General features: G+C 39.7%; 1 protein-coding gene across 5 annotated transcripts in view; it reads right to left on the bottom strand.

Annotated features, from left to right (window-relative positions):
- LOC140734701 (contactin-1-like) overlaps window positions 1-20,451 on the bottom strand; it is a 715,399-nt gene that overhangs the window by 391,596 nt on the left and 303,352 nt on the right. For 4 of the 5 annotated variants that reach the window (XM_073059024.1, XM_073059023.1, XM_073059027.1 and 1 more), the window contains one exon: window positions 12,028-12,165. In XM_073059024.1, the coding sequence (XP_072915125.1) occupies window positions 12,028-12,088 (61 nt within the window). In that variant the 5' untranslated portion in view covers window positions 12,089-12,165. The remainder of the gene's footprint in view (window positions 1-12,027; window positions 12,166-20,451) is intronic. The other variant, XM_073059025.1, reaches the window with a different exon arrangement.

Raw genomic sequence — 20,451 nt, 5'->3', positions numbered from 1 at the left:
CAAGATCTTGGCCTCAATACCTCCTTGTGAAATTGGATCCTCGATTTCTTCACTTGCTGATCCCAGTCAGTTCAGATTGGCAATAACAACTCCTCCACGAACTCCATCAGCTAGGTGCACCACAAGGGTGTGTGCTTAGCACCCTGGTTTACTCGCACTATAATTATGACTGTGAGGCTAAGCACAGCTCCAATGCCATATTTAACTTTGCTGACAACACCACTGTCATTGGCTGAATCAAAGGTGATCTATCAGCAGATAGGAGGGAGTTTGAAAATCTGGCTGACTGGAGTGTCAGCAACTTTAAATTCCCCAGTGTTATAATTTCAGATGATCTGTCCTGACGCACAACATAAGTGCCATTACAAAGAAAACAGAGCATCACTTCCACTAGTTTAAGAAGATCTGACATGTCACTTAATTCTTTGACATTGTGGTGGATAGTATATTGACTGGTTGCATCACAGTCTGGCATGGAATCACTAATACCCTGGTTTGGAAAAGCCTACAAAAAGTAATGGCCATGTCCCAGTCCTTCACGGGTAAAGTCCTCCCCACCACTGAACATATCTACATGGAGCATTGTCGCAGGAAAGCAGCATCCTTCATCAAGGACCCAACCATCCTGGCAATGCTCTCTTCTTGCTGCTGCCATCAGGAAGAAGGTTCAAGAGCCTCAAGGCTCACACCACCTAGTTCAGGAACAGTTATTACCCCTCAGTCATCAAGCTCTTGAACCAGAGGGGATAACTTCACTCAACCTTTGATCCCACAACCTATGGCTCACTTTCAAGGACTCTTCATCTCATGTTCTCGATAGTTATTGTTTATTTATTAATATTCTTTTTGTATTTGCACAATTGTTTTATTTTTGCACATTGTCTGTTTGTCCTTCCTCCTGGGTCCAGTCTCTCATTGATTTTATTGTGTTTCTTATATTTACTGTTATTGCCTGCAAGAAAATGACTCCCGAAGTTGTTAATAATAACATATATGCACTTCAATATTAAATTTACTTGAACTTTGAAATTAGAAGACATAGTCTGTCAGTGCCAGGCTTGGCTTTACCATTTGTGCTCTTTGACTGGCATAAACTCCTAATATCAAGGAATCCCTATTTACTGAGAATCTCTGAGTATTTTCCATCCACTAGCACTCCAAAGGGTGAAAGTCTGAAAGTGCCCTGAAGAGATGCTCTCATCCCTCAAGCCAAAGATATCAGGTTGATGACCTGTCATCCAAAGCTTTGCATTTGATACTAAGTGGCAGTGTAACAGGAATTTGCTTCCAAATAAATTTGGATGTAGAATATTATAACAATTAATATGAAATTCAGTTCTGAAATTACAAAGCAAATCCATGCAAAATATTGAAGTAAACATCCGATAACTCTATCTAATGGCAATCACTACCTATGAATAGAGAAGACCTTCTCAGTACTGCCAACAATCATAGCCCACTGCACCAGACTTTGAAACTTATTGTCATGAAGTCCGACATCTGTCATCCAGTATTTATTTTTGAGATGTGGAAGGAAACGAGAGTGGGAGGGAAAACTCGCCTGGTCACAGGGAGAATGTGCAATGTCCACAGAGACTGCATAAACTGAATGAACGAGGATCACTGGAGCTGTGAGGCAGAAATAACCATTGCATCTCTGTATCGCCATACCAACATTTCCGTTGACTTACGACATCAAGGATTACAAGCTCTTTCTTCCCGCTCATGTGGAATGTCCTTCGGAACTCACTGGTATTTGCATGTTAGCTTGCGCTCTTCAACATGAGGTGGTTTGAGAAACAGTGGTGTGAGCAACATTTTGAGGAAAGATTCTCTGTTCAGTGTTGGTACATCAGATACTCCTGGAGAATCCGAGACAACTGAAAAGCTATTCATCTATTATTCAACATTTCAACTGTGGTGAGAGCTGAAAAATTCCACCTACACTTTCAACTTCAGAAAAACCTTCAAGAAATCAAAGGCCAAACAAGCATTTGATGAAGAATTAATCATTCTGCAAGATATTTCCCAAGAACCCTATGCATCTCATCTGAACCAATAAACAAGACTTTTCCTTAGCACTCAAGTCTCGGAGATGATCAGAGGTGTTTTCCAGTTCCAGCCATAGGGGAATGAGGAATATTTCCAGAATTTCTGCATTTCTTGAGTTTATTGAAACATCCATCTTCCTTCTTCCATTAAAATATAAAAAAGAAAAATAGATCTTCACACACATGTAACTGGGAACTTCATTCGTGGCAACACTCAACAGCAAGTGATGATGTATTTTAAATGCAAAGTAAGTTTTAATCCTGTTAACAGTTTTCACTTTCTGACAACTTGTTTGAAATGTTTAAATGGCTTTCAAGGTCCTTCTAGATTACTGGAGAATTCTTGAAGCATACTAATAATCAGATTATATGCCATGGAGCATCTCAAAAGATTAATGGGGTAAGGGAAGGAAGTAGGTACAGGGTGGCTGATTGGGAAGGGGAAAGAAGAGGGAGTACTAAGAAAAAAGCTGCATTTTTAGAGACCTCATGATTTATGGGACTACAGAGGTTGTGTAAGCATTTATTCTCAGATCCTGTACATGACAGTCTGAATGTTATGAAACAGTGTTGTCTTTTAAAACAGATTATGCTCCATATATTCAACAGGTATCTCTGCTCATTTTGTGCAGCATACTGACCTCTGCAGATATCTGCAACATATTTTGAGAAACTCAAATCATCTACGCCTGAAAATCAGGATCTGATGCTTGCTTTAGGGCTCCTTTGCAAAGCCAAGTGTACAAATCACTTAACTTAGTGAGAGAGAGCAAAGTGTGTTAAAACCAATGACTCTTCCTATTTTTTTTATTAAACAAAATATACATTATTCAAAAATAAAATTATGTACAATAAACCATTCAATGACTCTCAATCCTTTACAAATGTTTCCATTACGGTCTTTACATTTCCACACTTTTTGCCACCCAGGTGGCACTCTGTTAGTTCATATTTACATAACCTTGTTGAGGGGTATACACCCCGCCCCCCTACCCTTCAACTCCCATGGGAGAAGAACCCTAAACTGTGGTATTTCACCACCGGGCCCTTGCGGTAGCTGCTCCAAGTTTCAGTGCATCCCTCAGCACGTACTCCTGCAGCCGAGAATGTGCCAGTCGGCAGCATTCTCCCATGGACATCTCCATGTGCTGGTAGACCATCAAGTTTCGGGCCAACCAAAGAGCGTCTTTCACCGAGTTGATGATTTGACAGCAGCAATGACTCTTCCTATGTCTTCTTTCAAGTAGCTGCTACTCATAAGACTCTTCCTGGAACTTGTTTCTCCACCCTCCCCACAACTGATGATCTACCATTAAGGTTGTGACTGATGCCTACAAGCTCAAATGTAACTAACAGGATCACAAGGCATGTACTCTAAGGAGAAGATAGGGAAACTAGTTACATGTTTTATTTCTTGACCACATTGCTTTGGGTTGTTGAAAGCTCAATTTTTGTACAGTTTCTAAAACAGTTCAGACCCCACACTGTTTTGTCACTTGCTATTTTACCTTTAATAGATAAACATTGACACTAAACATTTATATAACATTCTGACCCATTGCAGTTGGCATCTTCATCAATCGAAGATCTCAAAATTCATATGAAAAGGTTGAACTAATTCAAGGTAATTTCAAACAGTGGCATAACACCAACAACAGTCTTCCATCATCTGCCTCTTCCATGAGCACTTTGGACTTGCACAATTTATTTTTGGTAGGAACACTTTCCAGATAGAAGCTACTATCCTTTGGGATTCTGTGGGTGACCATGTCTTTGGAATGCGAGGATATCCAGTTGGAAATAAAAGATTTTTCACAGAGCTTTACATTCTACTTGTGTGTCGCTGTTTTGATGTTCGTCAAACTTTTTGCCAAAATTATAACAATCTCCATTTCTTCCGTGGTGGGTGCGCTTTTATATTCGTTGACGTACCTGCTCAGGCTCCTCCACTGGCAACGAAACACCTCCCACTTTATGTCAATACCTACAAGTTCTCTGTGCATTTCCTTAGCAGTTCCTCCCTGCCACTAGAGCTTCTGTCTCTGGGCATTTTGCCTCTCCAAACTCATTACCCTCATCCCTTAGTCCCAAACCAAGACCCTGGGAAATGGGCAATCAATGTCTTCAGTCTCAGGTGATGCTGAATTTGAGCGCAGATTGTATGGGTACAGATCAACTTTCAGTCTAAGTTTGTTGGTTTATTCTTTTAAACAACCTGATAATACAACCACACCACTGTTCCAATGCCTGCTTTGCTGACAGCCTCTACATTGTGTCCTTGACGATGACCAGCTATAACGTCCTCACCTGCGGTAGAGCTGCCCTCAGCCTCAGACTATTGTCCTGACCACTGGCCTGCTGCATTGAGCCATTGCTTTGGAATTTCACGTGGACAGCATGAACCTCCTCATGCTACACCTCCAACACTCACTGATAAATACAAGAGAATGAACAAGCAAATCTTGTGTACAGCACAGTAATAAAGGTAACTTATTTAAAAATACTTTTCCATAAGTCTTTCAAGCTACAAATTCCATTTGATGAGAGAAATTAGTTCATTTCTTGAGATTACAACTTTTCATTGTTTCCCCTATTCTATGGTTTTGATTAATTAGTTCTTCATCACTTAAGTATAATACAATGGAAACAAAAGCCCCTCGAGACACACTAAAGCATTCTGCATGCAATGAATTACTTGATAAGTGGAACAATAATTCTTTGAACAAATGAAATTTTGAGCATGCAAGGAAAATCCTAGCAAAATAAGTCAATAATCTATTCATCAGTGGCTATGTCTCACATTGAAGGGAGAAACATAAGCTGGGACTTCCTAATCTTTCAGGAATAAATGCAGGGGTTCCCAACCTGTGGTCCACAGACCCCTTGCTTAATGGTATTGGTCCATGGCATAAAAAGGTTGGAGCCCCCTGTGTTATACTACCCATAACTGTACCACATGAATAGAAAGATGGGGCTGGCATTTCACAATCTACAATAGTTCTCCTACTGTGGTCATCATCGTCAATTGGGAGCCACATTCAAATGAGATCTGAACTCCTGGCATTACATCAGGTCAAAGGTTTCGATCTGGAATGTCAATGCCTTTCCACTCATAGATGCTGCTTGACCTGCTGAGTTCCTCCAGCAGATTCTTCCAGACCAGATCCCAGCATCATCTCTAAGTGCCTTCTTGGTCCTATTGGTGACAGTTCGGAATCATGAACATTATGAGGTGCCTGATATCCCAGGCATCAGGCTCCTATCTATATCTACAGTTACATTCTTTCTTCTTATTATTATTTCTAGCTGGTTCCTTAGGATCCATGAGATGACTGACAAAGTCAAATTGGGACCCATCAACTCTGTTACAGATAGGGTAAGAGGAGCCTGAGGAGATGGTCGTGTCAGTTTGCAAGTGCAGTGCTCCGAGAGCTATTTATGTCAGGCTTCCGTGTTCTTGTCCTGATGCCTCTGGCGATGCCAAGCCAAACTACTTCTCTGAGGGGTTCATGATGTCAAGAGCCTGGTGAAACTGCTGTATGTCTGCAACACCATGAGGAAGATCGGGTTATGTGTCAACACAATTTGCTCAATTGTCAGCCACCGACCTAAGGCTTCATCTTCAATCTGTTGTTACATTAATTGTGAAATCACAACAGGGTAGCTGCAGGATTCTGTAAGGTGAAAGGCTAATACTCTGGTAAGAAACACCAGCACTAGGTGATCTATGCTGATGCTACTACGTTGTGACGTTGCTTTTCCTAACTCAGAGGAAAGTACAGAGATGACAATTATCAGAACATGAACAACATACACAAAATCCTGATGAAGGACCTCAACTCAAAATGTCCACTATTTATTCTGCCCCCCCCCCCCATAGATGCTGCCTCATTTGCTGTTCCTCCAGCATTCTGCATGTGTTGCTCAAGATTTCCAGTAGCTGCAGAATCTAGCAAAACATGGAACATCTGAGGAGGGAGGCATCACTCTTGCAAAGAAAACGTTAAGTGGCTTTTATCCCGGTTGAAAAAAAGACAAACAGGGTATCGCACATAGGCAAACATGAACATCAAATTAAAAACAACAGAGAATTTCTTTTAACAAAGAGTGATTAACATGGAAAACAGTCAGGATTTAAAGACAAATTTTCAGATCACCCAAGTCATTTTGTTCTGTTTTGGATTACTAGCCTAAGCATGACATGGACATCCAATGGAATGATTGGAACATTTAATGAATCAAGATTCAGAAATGAAAATAGATATTTTCTCTTTGCCTTCCACGTGAACTTGGCTGAATGGTTACTTAACAGTAAAAACTAAGGGGACAGAAATTTAACTTTAATTGCAAGTGATTAACAGGTGCAAAAATATCACTACCACTTGTGCTTACCTCAAAGTTCAAAGTTCACATATAACCCCAAGATTCTTTTTCTCCAGGCACACTTAGCAAATCTATAGACAGTAACTGTAAACTGTAATCAAATTATGCAAATGCAGATATAATTAAATAACAATAAATAACAATCATTAACTAACAATATAATAGAGTCCTTAAATGAATGTAGCTATCCTTTTTTGTTCAAGAGCCTGATGGTTGAGGGGTAGTAACTGTTCTTGAACCTGGTGGTGCAAGTGCTGAGGTTCCTTACTTTGTACCTGATGACAGCAGCAAGTGCATGGCTTGGGTGGTGAGGATCTTTGATGATGGATGCTGTCCCTACTGTCCTGTTTATTATTTATTGTAATGCCTGCACTGTTTTTGTGCACTTTATGCAGTCCAGTGTAGGTCTGTAGTCTAGTATAGTTTTCTCTGTGTTTTTTTTAATTACGTAGTTCAGTCTAGTTTTTTCTACTGTGTCATGTAAACCATGGCCCTGAAAAATGTTGTCTCATTTTTACTATGCACTGTACCAGCAGTTATGGTCGAAATGACAATAAAGGTTGACTTGACTTGACTTGACTTGCTTTTCTATGGCAACGTTTCATGTAGATGTGCTCAATGGTTGGGAGGGTTTTACCCATGATGTACTGGGCCAAATCCACTAACTTTTGTCAGATTTTCTGCTCAAAGGCATTGGTGTTCCCATAACAGGCCATAATGTTGCCAATCAGCACACTTTCCACCAGGCATCTATAGAACTTTGCCAAGGTTTATGATGATATGACGAATCTCTCCAGACTCCTGAGGAAGTCAAGGTGCTGTCATGTTTTCTTCACAATTATATTTATATGATAGGTCCATGACAGGTCCTCTGAGATAGTGGCACCCAGGAACCTCTCCACCTCTGATCCCCTGATGATTATTGGTTCATGTACCTCTGGTTTCCCTCTCTGGACGTCTACAACCTGTTCCTTAGTCTTATTGACATTGAGTGAGAGGTTGCTGCTATTACACCACTCAGCCAATTTTTCAATCTCCCTCCTGTATGCTGATTCATCACCACCTTTGATACACCCACAACAGCAGAGGCATCAGCAAACTTGTGTATGGTGTTGGAGCCACTCAGTCACCGGTGTAAAACAAGCAGAGCAGGGGGATAAGTACACATCCCTGCAATGCTCCTGTGCTGATGGAGGAGATGTCTTTCCCAATCCAAACAGGCTAGGGTCTACAAGTGAGGAAATCCTGGATCCAAATATACAAGGAGGTATTAAGATCCTCTGCTTAATCAGTTCCACTAAGAGTGCAGATGTGGTAACTAATTGGCAACAATTGCCTTTAATGCTTCCAGCACACGTTTTCTTTTCATCTTGCAGGAGCTTGCACAAGTGCTTAGCCACCTCTGGAGATTTACTGATGAAAATATTGAACCTCTATCTTTACACACAGAGAATGAGGTGTGATCTCTATTGCAGCAGTACCGATGATTTGATCATGATTATTAACTGATGTGTTCCTTGCTCGCTCTTGGTTAAATAATTGACAGTCAATTAATCTCAATGTCCTCTCGCCAGCAGCACTCTTTCAACTCATTCCTGAAACCAAAAGCACTAACAAGCAGCCCGTTAACTACTGACCAATGGCAGCAAACAGTCTGTGGAGGAACTTGGCAAGTCGTGCAACATCAGTGGGGTTACTTGACTTGCTGAGTTGCTCCAGCAGATTGCTTATTGGTCCAAATTCCAGCATCTGCATTCTCTTGTGTCTCCAACTACTGAACCACATTACCAGACACCATCACCATGATTGTACAACAGAGGCGTCATTTCCACACATCCTTCTTTTTCTTCCGGAAACCCAGGATGCCGCTATTAATTATTCACAAACCTTGGGAACACTGCGCAATGAGCAATATGCATATCTGAGGCCATCAAATGAACAAACTGTGACATTCGTCTTGTGCTGTTAAAAAGAAGAAAAAATACCGCACAGAATAGCAGCTTCTCTTCAACTAAGCTAGTGAAGCTGCTGTGTAAACCACAATGAAGGAGAAATCACACTGATTAGAATTATTTAGCTTGTGGTCCTACATTGTCCACCATCTTCTGCAACTTCAAGTTATTGATTTAGCCATTAAATCAGAGGCAAAATTAATTATTCACAGCAGAGGAACACCATATAGAACTGCCATCTGTTTGATTTCTTACAACAAAGTTTCACATCCTTTACAGCCGAAAGACAAAAGCCTGAGTAATATCCACCCTTTCTTCCGTGTTAGGTTATATACTGAGGCAACTCTATTTGGCCAGATGCCCAATAACAGCTGTGGTTTAGGTGATAACATTTTCATCCCAATTTCAGAAGATGGCAGGTTTAAGCTTTCTTTACTCTTCCTGTCAATGTCAGCTTCAATGGAAAGGCTAAACATTGCTGTCCAGCCTAAACTGCTCTTGAGAAGGTGGTGGGGGATTTTCTTGAACAAAGGGTGGTGGTTAGACGCTCTTGATGGAAGTGATCTCTAACCAGTGTTTGGACCACCCAAGTGAACTCAGGCCTGTATCTTGCAAATGTCTTACTGCATGCAAGTATTGACAGCTTCATTGTCTGAACGTTTGCAAATGGAGTTGAATGCAAATATTCAGATTCCAGGTCTTTCAATGAAGAGTCGGACACTGATGGAAAAGTCAAATTTAGTTGATCCTCAGACATTTCTCAGAGAAACTCTGGCAATATTGGTCAGGAGTTTCAGATGGTCACCCTCTAACAACCATAACCATCTTCTTTTGTGAGCGAAGAAAATATCCCTGACTGCCACTGACCTTGACTTCCATTTGATTGGTTTTATTTTCTTTTTTTGAGCAGGGCACAATCCCCAACAAGGAGTACTGAGCACAAGAAATCTATAGACTGGTACTCCAGAGGACTCCTATACTGTTAATTGTGTGGATTTTAAGAAGAGACATTACATCTTGACCATTTTGCACTATAATGGAACTTACTTTGCTCTAATTGTTTTTTTGCTTAGATAATTTTATATAATTTATGTTAAACTTGATTTTTTTTCTTGTGTAAGTTGTGTCTCTAATGCCATGTAACTGTATTAGACATCCATAATAGACTTCCAAGAGTTAAATGGCAGAATAACAGCATAAGGGAATGGAGCAGAATTGGGCCATTTGGCCAATTGAGTCTAATCTGGACAGGACTATTTGAAACTCATTTAAAAAAACAGATCAGTTATCCTGCATAGCCTTCATTCAATCGGAAACAGACTCAGTTGCTGCCATTCACACTAGTAGTGTAACCCTGTTATCAAATGCCAACTCATCCAGTTTAGCCAACATAGAACAGTTTGGCATAGGAACTACTTCAGCTTGTGTCACCTATGCCAAACACAATGTCAAATTAAACTAAATCTCTTCTGCATGTACATCATCCATATCCCTCCTCTCCCTGCATTTTCATGCCAAATTTACATTTTTCCTAAAGAAGTCTCCTGACTATGAGTTAGTTCAAGTAAGTTTTATCACATATACTTCCCATATTAAAATGAATTACTTCCTTTCTTAAAATATCATTTCAAATACAGTGTTAACTGTACAGTTAAAGGGGTTATCAGCTTGCTTATTAACATAATTCAACAAATGCATGCAAAGACAGAAACATTAACATTAAATGTTACACAGATGTTTTTCTGAAATACAACTATTCCCTCCCTCTCAACAATTTAATATCACTGCATGTCAAGAAAGTATCAAGAAGACCAGTTTTTCATTGACCACAGGCTCATATTCCGTAACACTGTGAAACACTTTTGCAACTATTATGATTACACTGGTCACCAAGGGGTATATTTCATTAATATTTTCAAAAAACAATGTTAACTGAGGTAAAAGTCTGTGAAGAAACTGAAATTCTAAATTCATGAGGAATCAATCACTATGATGGTTTCACCATTGCTTTTGTTTCAATTATGTCTTAGAACATCAAAATTAAATCTCTAACAAAATTATTGAGCTGTAGTTTCAAACCCATACTTTCTCAGGTATTAGCTCATCACCTCTGTGGAGATCAAATTCCCAAGAGAATGAATAAGATTACAATCTAGCAAGTAAAAGCAGTGACACTATTGAGCTGATGTACCACCAAGAAGTTACTCGGAGAAAATGATGTTCAACAGAGAGCTGTAGGGAATCTGCTCACATGCAGTTAAAGAAATGATCCTTGGCTTATTGGACTTGTTTAAATCTGGATAAACAAAGCGCATTCTTGTCATTGTGGTGACATTCCCATTCTCTTACAGCTCTGAATAACAGCACTATATATATACACAGTATATCATACTTCTCCACAAATAAAGCAACCATCTAGAAATACTATAATTGCAAAGAGAAAGCCCTCTGGTTTTGTTGTATTTGCACTTATTGAACTAACAATAGCTTTCCGACAAGATAGTACCCAGCATGGGAAGTCAGAAACAATACTTGTTTAATCAACTCTCTCAAATATATCAATAGCTCACTGATGGGCTTTACTGCCAACAAACACGGTTTTGTTTTACATGGAGATTATGTTCCACTTACCATGAAGAGACACTTGTGCATTATACAATAAAGTTCAGATTCATTTAAAGAATTCCTTGAGTTGAGACCCTGTATGTTGTCAGTGGATGAACAGTGACAATATTCAGCAGGATCTGTCAGACCAGGCACTTCCAACTCTACGTTGTTACCAAAGATTTTACATTTTTCATGCTGATACAGATAGATCAAATTGCTTTTCTTCTATCATCAAGGAATTGGTATGTTACTGTATTAATAAACTGAGAACAATAAATCACAATCTTCTTCATTGTAACACTTATCCACTCCATGTCCAGGACTACCATCCACTCAAGTCACAGTGTAAAGGAAAAGCTGTGTACTTACAACACAATGGAGTATTCTTTTAATTTGGAAAACATTTTTATAATGTGATTAAGATGGCATCTTAGGATGGAGCAACAGACCACAAGAACCTTTCAAATGTCAGCAGGTTAAACATCAGAGCTTTGTGAGAGTTGATGCATCTTCGATGCATACACAAAGTTCCATTTGCATTACCATAATTTTCATCGAAAGATGACACTCCAAGATCATCAGCATGTTAAGCTATTTTTAAATGATCTAAATGAAATTAATAATAGCCCATCACTCCAATAGGATATACCTGATAGAGTTAAGTCTAAAAGAGGATAGATACTCAAGTTGCCAAACAGACATTTATCCAATAGACTTTAATCGTAATGCGTGAGCTCTAGCAAGAATGTAATTAGAACTCACATGAAGTAGACAAGAGCTCATTGGACTTAACTGTTCAAACAGACAGACAAATGAGGATTAGGGCTTGAGTCCTTTCTCTTTGCTTCACCTGACTAACAATCAATGGCATTGAAAATCACAATCATTTGTTCATCATTCCACTGCTGTGGGTATAAGGATTACTTTTTCATGAAAATTCAGTCCTGACCTTGACGTGCTTTGCATCTGAAATCATGCCAAGGGGAGCAGCAGAAAACCCTTCACGTCAATATCATGCCCAACGTTCAACTTACCTGCCAAGCAGAAAATGAATGACAATGCAAAAAAATGACTGAACAGGAACCACATTCTCATCTCTGGTTCAAGATGGATGGCATTAATCTCCAAAGGGACGTTCTCCTGTGAGTCCTGTTGTTAGTTCAGCAGTCTACCTGTAAAAATAACAGATAAAGTGAATATGGGATTCATCACAGCCATTTTACCAGCTTTCAAATGTTCTCACAGAACCTTAAAGCTGTGATAATATTAGGCTATTCACTGCACCAGATCATAGCCCCTTCATTAATTTTCCCATTGAACTCTACTCCGCACCTCAACAGCATACTAAATGAAACCAACAATGATCGTACATGAACTTTCACACCCCCACAGTGCACCAACACACCCAATCAAGTCCATCCCTTAAGAGACACACACAAAATGCTGGAGCCAATCAGCATGTCAGGCAGAATTTATGGAGAGAAATGAACAGTTGACTTTTCGGGTCGAAAAACTGGAAAGGACTGGACTGTTCAGGACTGGAAAGGAGGGTGCAGAAGCCAGAATAAGGAGGTGGGGACAGTGGGGTTTGTGTGTTTTGCTCAAGATTTCCAGCATCTGTAGAACCTCATGAATTTATGATTTGCCATCCCTTAAGAATCTCATTAAGACCCACCCATAACACTCAACTCCTCTTGAGTTTAAGCCCATCACAGTGCTAAGCAGTATTGCACCCATATTGTACTGTCTCCGTACTTTTATATTTGTGTGCTGTAGCACTTTTTATTCGCAGTTATTTTGTAAATAACACTACTCTTTGCATTTCTGGTTAGATGCTAACTGCATTTCATTTGGCTTTGTATCTGTACTTGGCACAACGACAATAAAGTTGAATCTAATCTAATCTAATCTAAATCTAATCTTACAACATGTCAACACATTCATAGAAATTCATCGCTACATTATATTGACTATCCCATTGTAGCCACTCCCAAAGACTATGGGCTGTCTAAACAACGACCTGTCAGAGTTTAACCCCAAATTATTTATATTCTCTCTTTGCAGCTATCAACATTTAGTGAGAAGGGATCTGATTCAGGGCAGCTAGTACTGGTTTGTGCAGAGGAAGCTATGTCTGGCAAATCTTTCACAGTTCTTCAAGAAGGTAACTAAGAAGGTGGATGAGGGAAGGGCAGAGGATGTTTTCTATATGGTTTTTCAGCAAGTCCTTCACAAGGTCCCTCATGACAGGCTAAATCATGAAGGATAAATCACATGGGATCCAGGGGGCAACAGTAGATTGGATTTATCATTTAGGATTTTGAAGATACTAAAGGCAGAGTAAAAGCTGATTTATACTTGGGCATCCGGGCTACACCACACCCTACAACGTAACCCTCATTTTCACTTCTGCGTCGCTCTACGCGCAGTGAGCATGCGGTGGTGTGCACCAAAATGCTAGTTGGCGGTGGGGTTTCTACGCCATTGTGTTGAGTTCCTTCGTGAGAGACATGGACGAGGAAATGCATTTCAAACATTTTCACATGTCAGCAGGTAGATTTGACGATTTGGTTCATCTATTTTGTATCGGTGTACGCACAGCCTACAGACATGGCAGAGAAGAAGCAACCGGAAATGCATAGGAGGAAATGCGATGCTACCAAGCAGACCAATCACAGTTGTTGCAGTCTGTGTCGCCACGATGCGTGAGTAACTTTTCTGGAGAGGTGAACATCACCCTACTGTGTAGGGTACAGCATAGGTAAGGCGTAGCATACGCGACACCTATGGCGTAGATGTGACGCACAAGTATAAATCAGCCTTAAGGTGCGCTAATGTGCTGGGACAGTTTGATATTAAGGAGATAGTGCTGGGTCTTCTGAAAGGCATTAATGTGGATAAGTCTCCAGAGCCTGATAGAATATATCCCTGATTACTGAAAGCAGCCAGTGAGAAGATCGCAGGAGCTTTGTTAAGGATCATCATATCCTCACTGCCAACAAACACAGTCCCAGAGGGCTGAAGAGTAGCCAATGTTATGCCTTTGTTCAAGAAAAGAAACAGGGATAATGCAGGTAAGTATAGGTCAGTAAGACTTACATCAGTGGTGGAGAAGCTTTTGAAGAGGATACTGAGGAACAGAATTTTTGCTTATTTAAAAGGCACGGTCTGCTTAGGGACAGTCAGCAAGGCTTTATATAGCACAGGTCATGTGTTACAAATTTTTCTAAGGAGGTGACAAAGGAGCTTGATGAAGGTAAGGCAATGGGTGTTACCTATCTGGACCTGAGGAAGGCATCTGATAAGTTTCATTATTTATTTATTGAAATACAGCACAGAATAGGCCAAGCAACTCCCACTTTAACTCCAGCCGAAGCACAGGAAAATTTGCAATGACTAATTAACCTACTAACCAGTAAGTTTTCGGACTGTGGGAAGAAAAGAAAGCACCCAGAGTAAAAGCATGCATTCGACAGGGCAGACATATAGACTTCTTACTCTCGTGCTTGGCTGCTCCAGAAGCTAAAGATATATGGGATACAGAACGAATTGCAAGTTTAGATTCACAACTGGCTTCCCCATAGGTGGAAGGGTAGTTTAATGGCTGGAGATTGGTGACCACTTTTCCCCAGGGTAGAAATGTCAAACACCAGAGGCCATTCTTTTAAGATTAGAAGGGAGAAGCTTAAAGGCAATGTGAGTAGTAAGTCATTAATTTTTAGGCAGAAATGGTCAGTGCTTGGAATAGACTACCAGGGAGAGTAACAGAAGTAGGTACTTTGGTGGCAGAGCTTAAGAGGCCATTTTGTATAAATTAGCATGGTGAAGAGTTTATTGATTAGCTGTGTCACAGCCTGGTATGGAAATAGCAATGTCCTTGAACTGTCAATACAGCCCAGTCCATCATGGGTAAAGCTACCCACACCTCCCCCACCACACCCCACCCATCACTGAGCACTGTTACACGGAGCATTGTCCAGGAAAGCAGAATCCATCGTCCTCGCCATCCAGGTCATGCTCTCTTCTCACTGCTGCTATCAGGAAGAAGGTACAGGAGCCTTAGGACTCATGACATTCAGGAAGTGTTATTGCCCATCAACCATCAAGCTTTTGAACCAAAGGGGATAATTTCACTCAACTTCACTTACCCCTATTTATTTTTGTATTTGCACAGTTTGTTGTCTTTTGCACACTAGTTGAACGCCCAGTTGGTGCAGACTTTCATTGATTATATTAAGGTTATTAATGTATTATGGATTTATTGAGTGTGCCTGCAAAAAATGAATCTCAGGGTTGTATTTAGTGATACATTTGTACTTTGATAATAAATTAACCTTGAACTTTGATCAAGAGTGGCACAATACTGTGGGTTGAATGGCCTGTTTAGCACTGTAATGCTCTATCTATCTACCTTCTCATTAAACATTTCCAGTTTTCTTGCCTCCACAACCCTCACAGATGGGAAGTTTCACAGTTTAAGTTTTGGAGCGATGGAGGAGTGGAGGTGAAATTTGCTTAGCAATTAAAAACATGCAATTTGTGAAAAATATCTTTGGGCACATCCTCAGATTTCAATGCAAATAACTGTTCTCAATTATGTAGGCATTTTGATAGAAAGGCAGCAAAGATTTAGATTCTTATAAAAAATATCATGGGAAGACATTTTTGAAAAAAACCCATCATGGAATGTATCACAGAATGAAGGTATTGGCTCATTAATAATTCTCAAAGCTAATGAGTGTGCTCAGCAGTTTATATGGCTTAGAATATCATTAAAAACTCCTCTACAAACAGTCAAAATGAAATCGGCAACTGGTTGTATTGAATGTAATTTGTTGGTGTTGCAATAAAAATTAGTGATTAAAAAAACCTCCTTTACATTTAACATTTTCAGTGGGGCTTACATGAGGACAGCATATGAAAGAAAGCTAAAGGTCAGTACATACTCAGTGCTAAACCTGCAGCTAAGAAGCAGATTATGATAGAATAGGTTTTATGTTTTAACTATATATGAGCAGATAGGAGAGTTTGGTGCCAGTTTTACATAATAATGTTGAAAAGTACTGACAGTTTAGATGTTGCTAGAAAATAATCTCTGATTTATGCAAAAACAGCTTTTTTTTTATTCCATGTGTTCTTTGGTTGAATCAGATCACAATGTCAGAGGGAAAAATATAAAATTGAGAAATGTTATGCTAAATGTATTAGCAATCTACAGTGTGCTTATACCAGTACAATACAGAAAACACTTTCAGCATCCAAAGAGACAAATTCCACTTGGGACAGATTGGCAACAGATGAAGCTAAATAAATATTCAGTATATTGCAGGATTATGACTGGGATTAACAATGCTTGGCCAATCAGTACAGAGCACGAGAAAACTGTCTCCAAGAGTTTTCAACTATAACTTTAGGGCATAGATGGAAATTAACAGATCCCATGACAGCCCTATTCTTCAATGCTTCAATTAAAAGCCTTGAAAGCAAGTCAAGTGAATGCTTGGAAAACTGAAAAAGATCTTACAGAGAATCAATTATGTGTAGACTTGCTTCTGTCTGACATATACCTGGATATCAATCATGGATTGCTGGACAATGTCACGAGTTAGTCCACTCCATTCTCAAAGATAAGGTCGCCCTCAGCATCCTTACAGAGTGTCTTGGCTTTGGCAAGCCACAGTCTACTCTCTGCTGCTGCACTGCAGATCACAAAAGTTCAACAGACTGCTGCAAGTGACATCATTGGCTATTGGACATAGAACGATATTGCTTGGAGTAGAATGTTACCCCAGGAAGTGCATCATAATTACGAAGCAAAGAGATATTATAATGGAGAGAATAGGAAAGGATGTGGTTGAAAGCTTTGAGTCAATAGCAAGATCACTATCCTAAAGGATGAGAAAACTTCTCCATGGTTTCAAGGTGACCAGCAACTACCTTGTTCTTTCCTATGAAGGAAATCCCAAGAGTGTCTTTAGGGTTCAGTCTTTTTTAGTTTACCACTCAGAGAACCTGATGGTTCAAATGGGATACTCGAAGACCAATCTTCTAGTGGTGTGACAATGATCTAGTCAAAAAAGAAAGCCTGGGTGATGGCACTACACAGTTTCACTCCTCCTTCATTGAACAAAACCGTGCAAGGAAGGATCCTGACAGTGGTCTAATTGTCATACTGCCCTGGATGTGCAGTTAACATCAAAAACAAGGCTAATAATGTTATTGGTTTATTATTGTCACAAATACTTACATGAAGTGAAAGGCTTTTGTTTGTATGCTATCCAATCAGATCATTCCATACATCAAGGCAATAAAAAGAAAAACAAAGTAGAGTCTTCTGCAGAAGTAGAGGCAGATGTTGGTCTACGTGGCTAGATCAGGACAAAACATTACTTGTATTTAGGTCAAGGATCTTAAAGATCTCAACCAATCGCATCTCAGCACTACTGATACATACAGAGGCATGTACTCCATCCCACTTCCTGAAATCAATGACAGCTCCCTCATTTTGATAATATTAAGGGAAATTATATTCCATTTCATCATTGTTTAAAATTTGACTTATTATGGTGGTGTATTTTGGAAAACTGTAAATTTCTTGTAACTTTATCCAAATAGTATTTTAGCCCCTTACAACACACCTTCTAGGACAGGGGTCAGCAACCTTTTTGCCTCTGTGAGCCGGATCGTGTATTAATGAGCAGACGGTGGGCCAGATAAATGCCATAAAAAACTTGAAATATGGGAATTATCCATTTAAATATATCTAATTATGCTTTGCCTCAAAATAATGAATAACACATGCTAGAAAATCATTTGTGCTTACCCAAGGATGCCAATTAGTAATCAAAAAACTCAGTTTAGTTGCAATTTATTTCAATCAAGGCATCTTTTGAATCTATTAAGAGGACACAAAGAATCTTTAAACACCAAACATATGAACATGATGCATTGAATGGTGGTAAATTAAGTATAATAAAAAAAGAAATTTTTAATGCAAACAGTCAATAAATCAATGTGAAACTTGATGCTGTTTGTTGCTTGAAAGCTTCTCAATATTGGGTGTCAGACTTGTTGATGCCAAGAGCAAGACATTATCCAGACGGGCATCAGTCAATCTTGTTCTCAAATGGTTCTTGGTGTGCTTCATTTTTGAAAATAATTGCTCACACAGGTAAGTGCTGCCAAACAATAGAGGGCTGTAGGTAAGCCTAGTAATTTCTGAGGTAGGGACTTGTTAGGCACAACTTTGTGGGCCGAAGGGCCTGTATTGTGCTGTAGGTTTTCTATGTTTCTAACAATAGCTAGCAATACATCATGCCAGTGATCAGGTATTGTTAACCTTTGTCCAGGATTGTCTAGCTAATAGAAGAACTGACTGTATACGTGCAATTCTAATTTTGTGTGTCACGCGGGAACATTTGTAGACTGGCTGATATATGACAAGTGCTTCTTAAAACCGCTGACCAAGTATGTTTAGCTGTTGGCAATTGCCCAAAATTTATTTTATCAATTTAAGATGTAACCTGACATTGACAGAGTGGTAAGACAATGGCTCCCTGGGATCACATATTAAAGAGTTAACCTTATACCAAGGTCTGTGTCTTTACTCCTGTTTGCTAATGGAGTAAATTCTCTCATAGTAAATTGGCAACTAAATTCTTTTACAGTAATAAACAATTAATCAGGGTAAATTCTTAGACATTTATAAATCAAGGGATATCTGCACCCTCACAACACTGGGGTGGTAAAACTACAATATAAGCTCACTCTGGATAAACACTGAGATGACAGCATCCCTCACTAATCTGCAGGGCTGTTTTACTCCAGATGCTGTTGTCTACTTAGTTACAGCTCGACTCCACTGGCATTCATTTATACACCAATGATAACTCAGCACAATACCAATCTTAACTCAATCAATAAATCCACAGTCTATCCAGAATTCGAAGACAGAGTCAGAGGAAAAGATTCATCTTGTGATTAATCTGGAGCTCAGCAACATCTTGATTTGGCTAATCTGACAACTGTTAATTAAATACTGCCTTAGGTGGGGAGATGTGACAGTGACAATCTGATAGGGTTACCACTGGCAATGACTTCCCTTTCGAAAGCAATTAGATATCACCAGCGTCAATGACACACAAGCTTAGCTGAATATGTGCAGCCACCACAATGCTCAGAGCTGGAAAGGACGCTGGGATACGTTCACTCAGAAACAATAAATCAAAGCAGAATTTATAAATCTTACTTCCTTACACTTGCATAATAAATTTATTAATAAGCTGTAAGATAATAGCAAGATCCTCGGTATTTTTGACACAACTACAATCACCAATGGGAGCATAAAATAACACAGTATGCCCTCCTTTAAAACTTGTTGTGCTTTTATTCTATCAACTATGTGTTTGATAGGTTGGTTGTGTCATTTAATACAGCAGGGAACAAATTTTGAAAAGCATTATTTCCAAGTCGTGAAACAGGCATTGGAGCCACCCCTCCACAAATCCCTGACAACTTCCCCTCCATTTCAACCAGCTGTGACTGCAGCTCTTGTCTGGAGCAGACTCTGCCAACCCCATTGACAATTCTGTCACCTCCACAGAGATAAAGTGACTAATTATATGTCAAATCCCACGCATGCTCGCTGACCTGAAGTCTGTACGCTCCTGTGACCATTGCCCATTCACCCATGAGGAGGAAGTCATGTCAAAAACCCAAACCCATCTGCGCTAAAACAGAAGACATTCAAAGCCTTTATGAGCACAAATGAAAACAGCAGTGACAAGAAAAGGAATTAACGTGATTTCAGGTTGTAACTGAATGAAGCTCAGCACCTCTAGAGTCAGGCAGTGTAGGGCTGGATGGCAACACTGGATAAATGCGAACATCAAAAACAACTGCAGATGCAACTAGTCTGAAATAACAACACGAAGTGCTGGAAATAGTCATCAGGTCAGTAGCATCAGTGGACAGAGAAAAAAATAAAGTTAAAGTTTCACACGTCAAGTCTTCTTGATCTGAAATGTCAATTTTGCCTGTACTGTGGAATAATCTATTCCTTATTTTGGCACTGATATTTCTCTCCTTGAGAGGGGACTGATTGTGAAATAACAGTTCCTGTGCAGAACTGAAGTCCTCACACAATCCCAGACAATGAAACAGAACTGCTCCTCTCATTTTCCCCATTTTATTCCCTTTGTTTTGCTCCATGTGAAATTCCGTCAAACATTCACTCTCTGGCACCGAACTCAGCCAGTATTTCAGAGAGTGATATAGGTCTCTCCGCCCATCACATCCATGCTAATTATAATCTACTCACCAGTATCCTCAAACCATCTGTGCTGACATCCCCATTCACTTCACAACTGGTGGAATTGACTGTTTAATTGATATTTTCTTTGCAGTTTAACAATTAATTATCTCAGGATAGAGGGGCGCCCTTTCAAAACAGAGATGCG

The sequence above is a fragment of the Hemitrygon akajei genome, chromosome 10, assembly GCF_048418815.1.
Source record: "Hemitrygon akajei chromosome 10, sHemAka1.3, whole genome shotgun sequence".
NCBI lineage: Eukaryota > Metazoa > Chordata > Chondrichthyes > Myliobatiformes > Dasyatidae > Hemitrygon > Hemitrygon akajei.
This window is presented reverse-complemented; position numbering and strand designations above follow the sequence as displayed.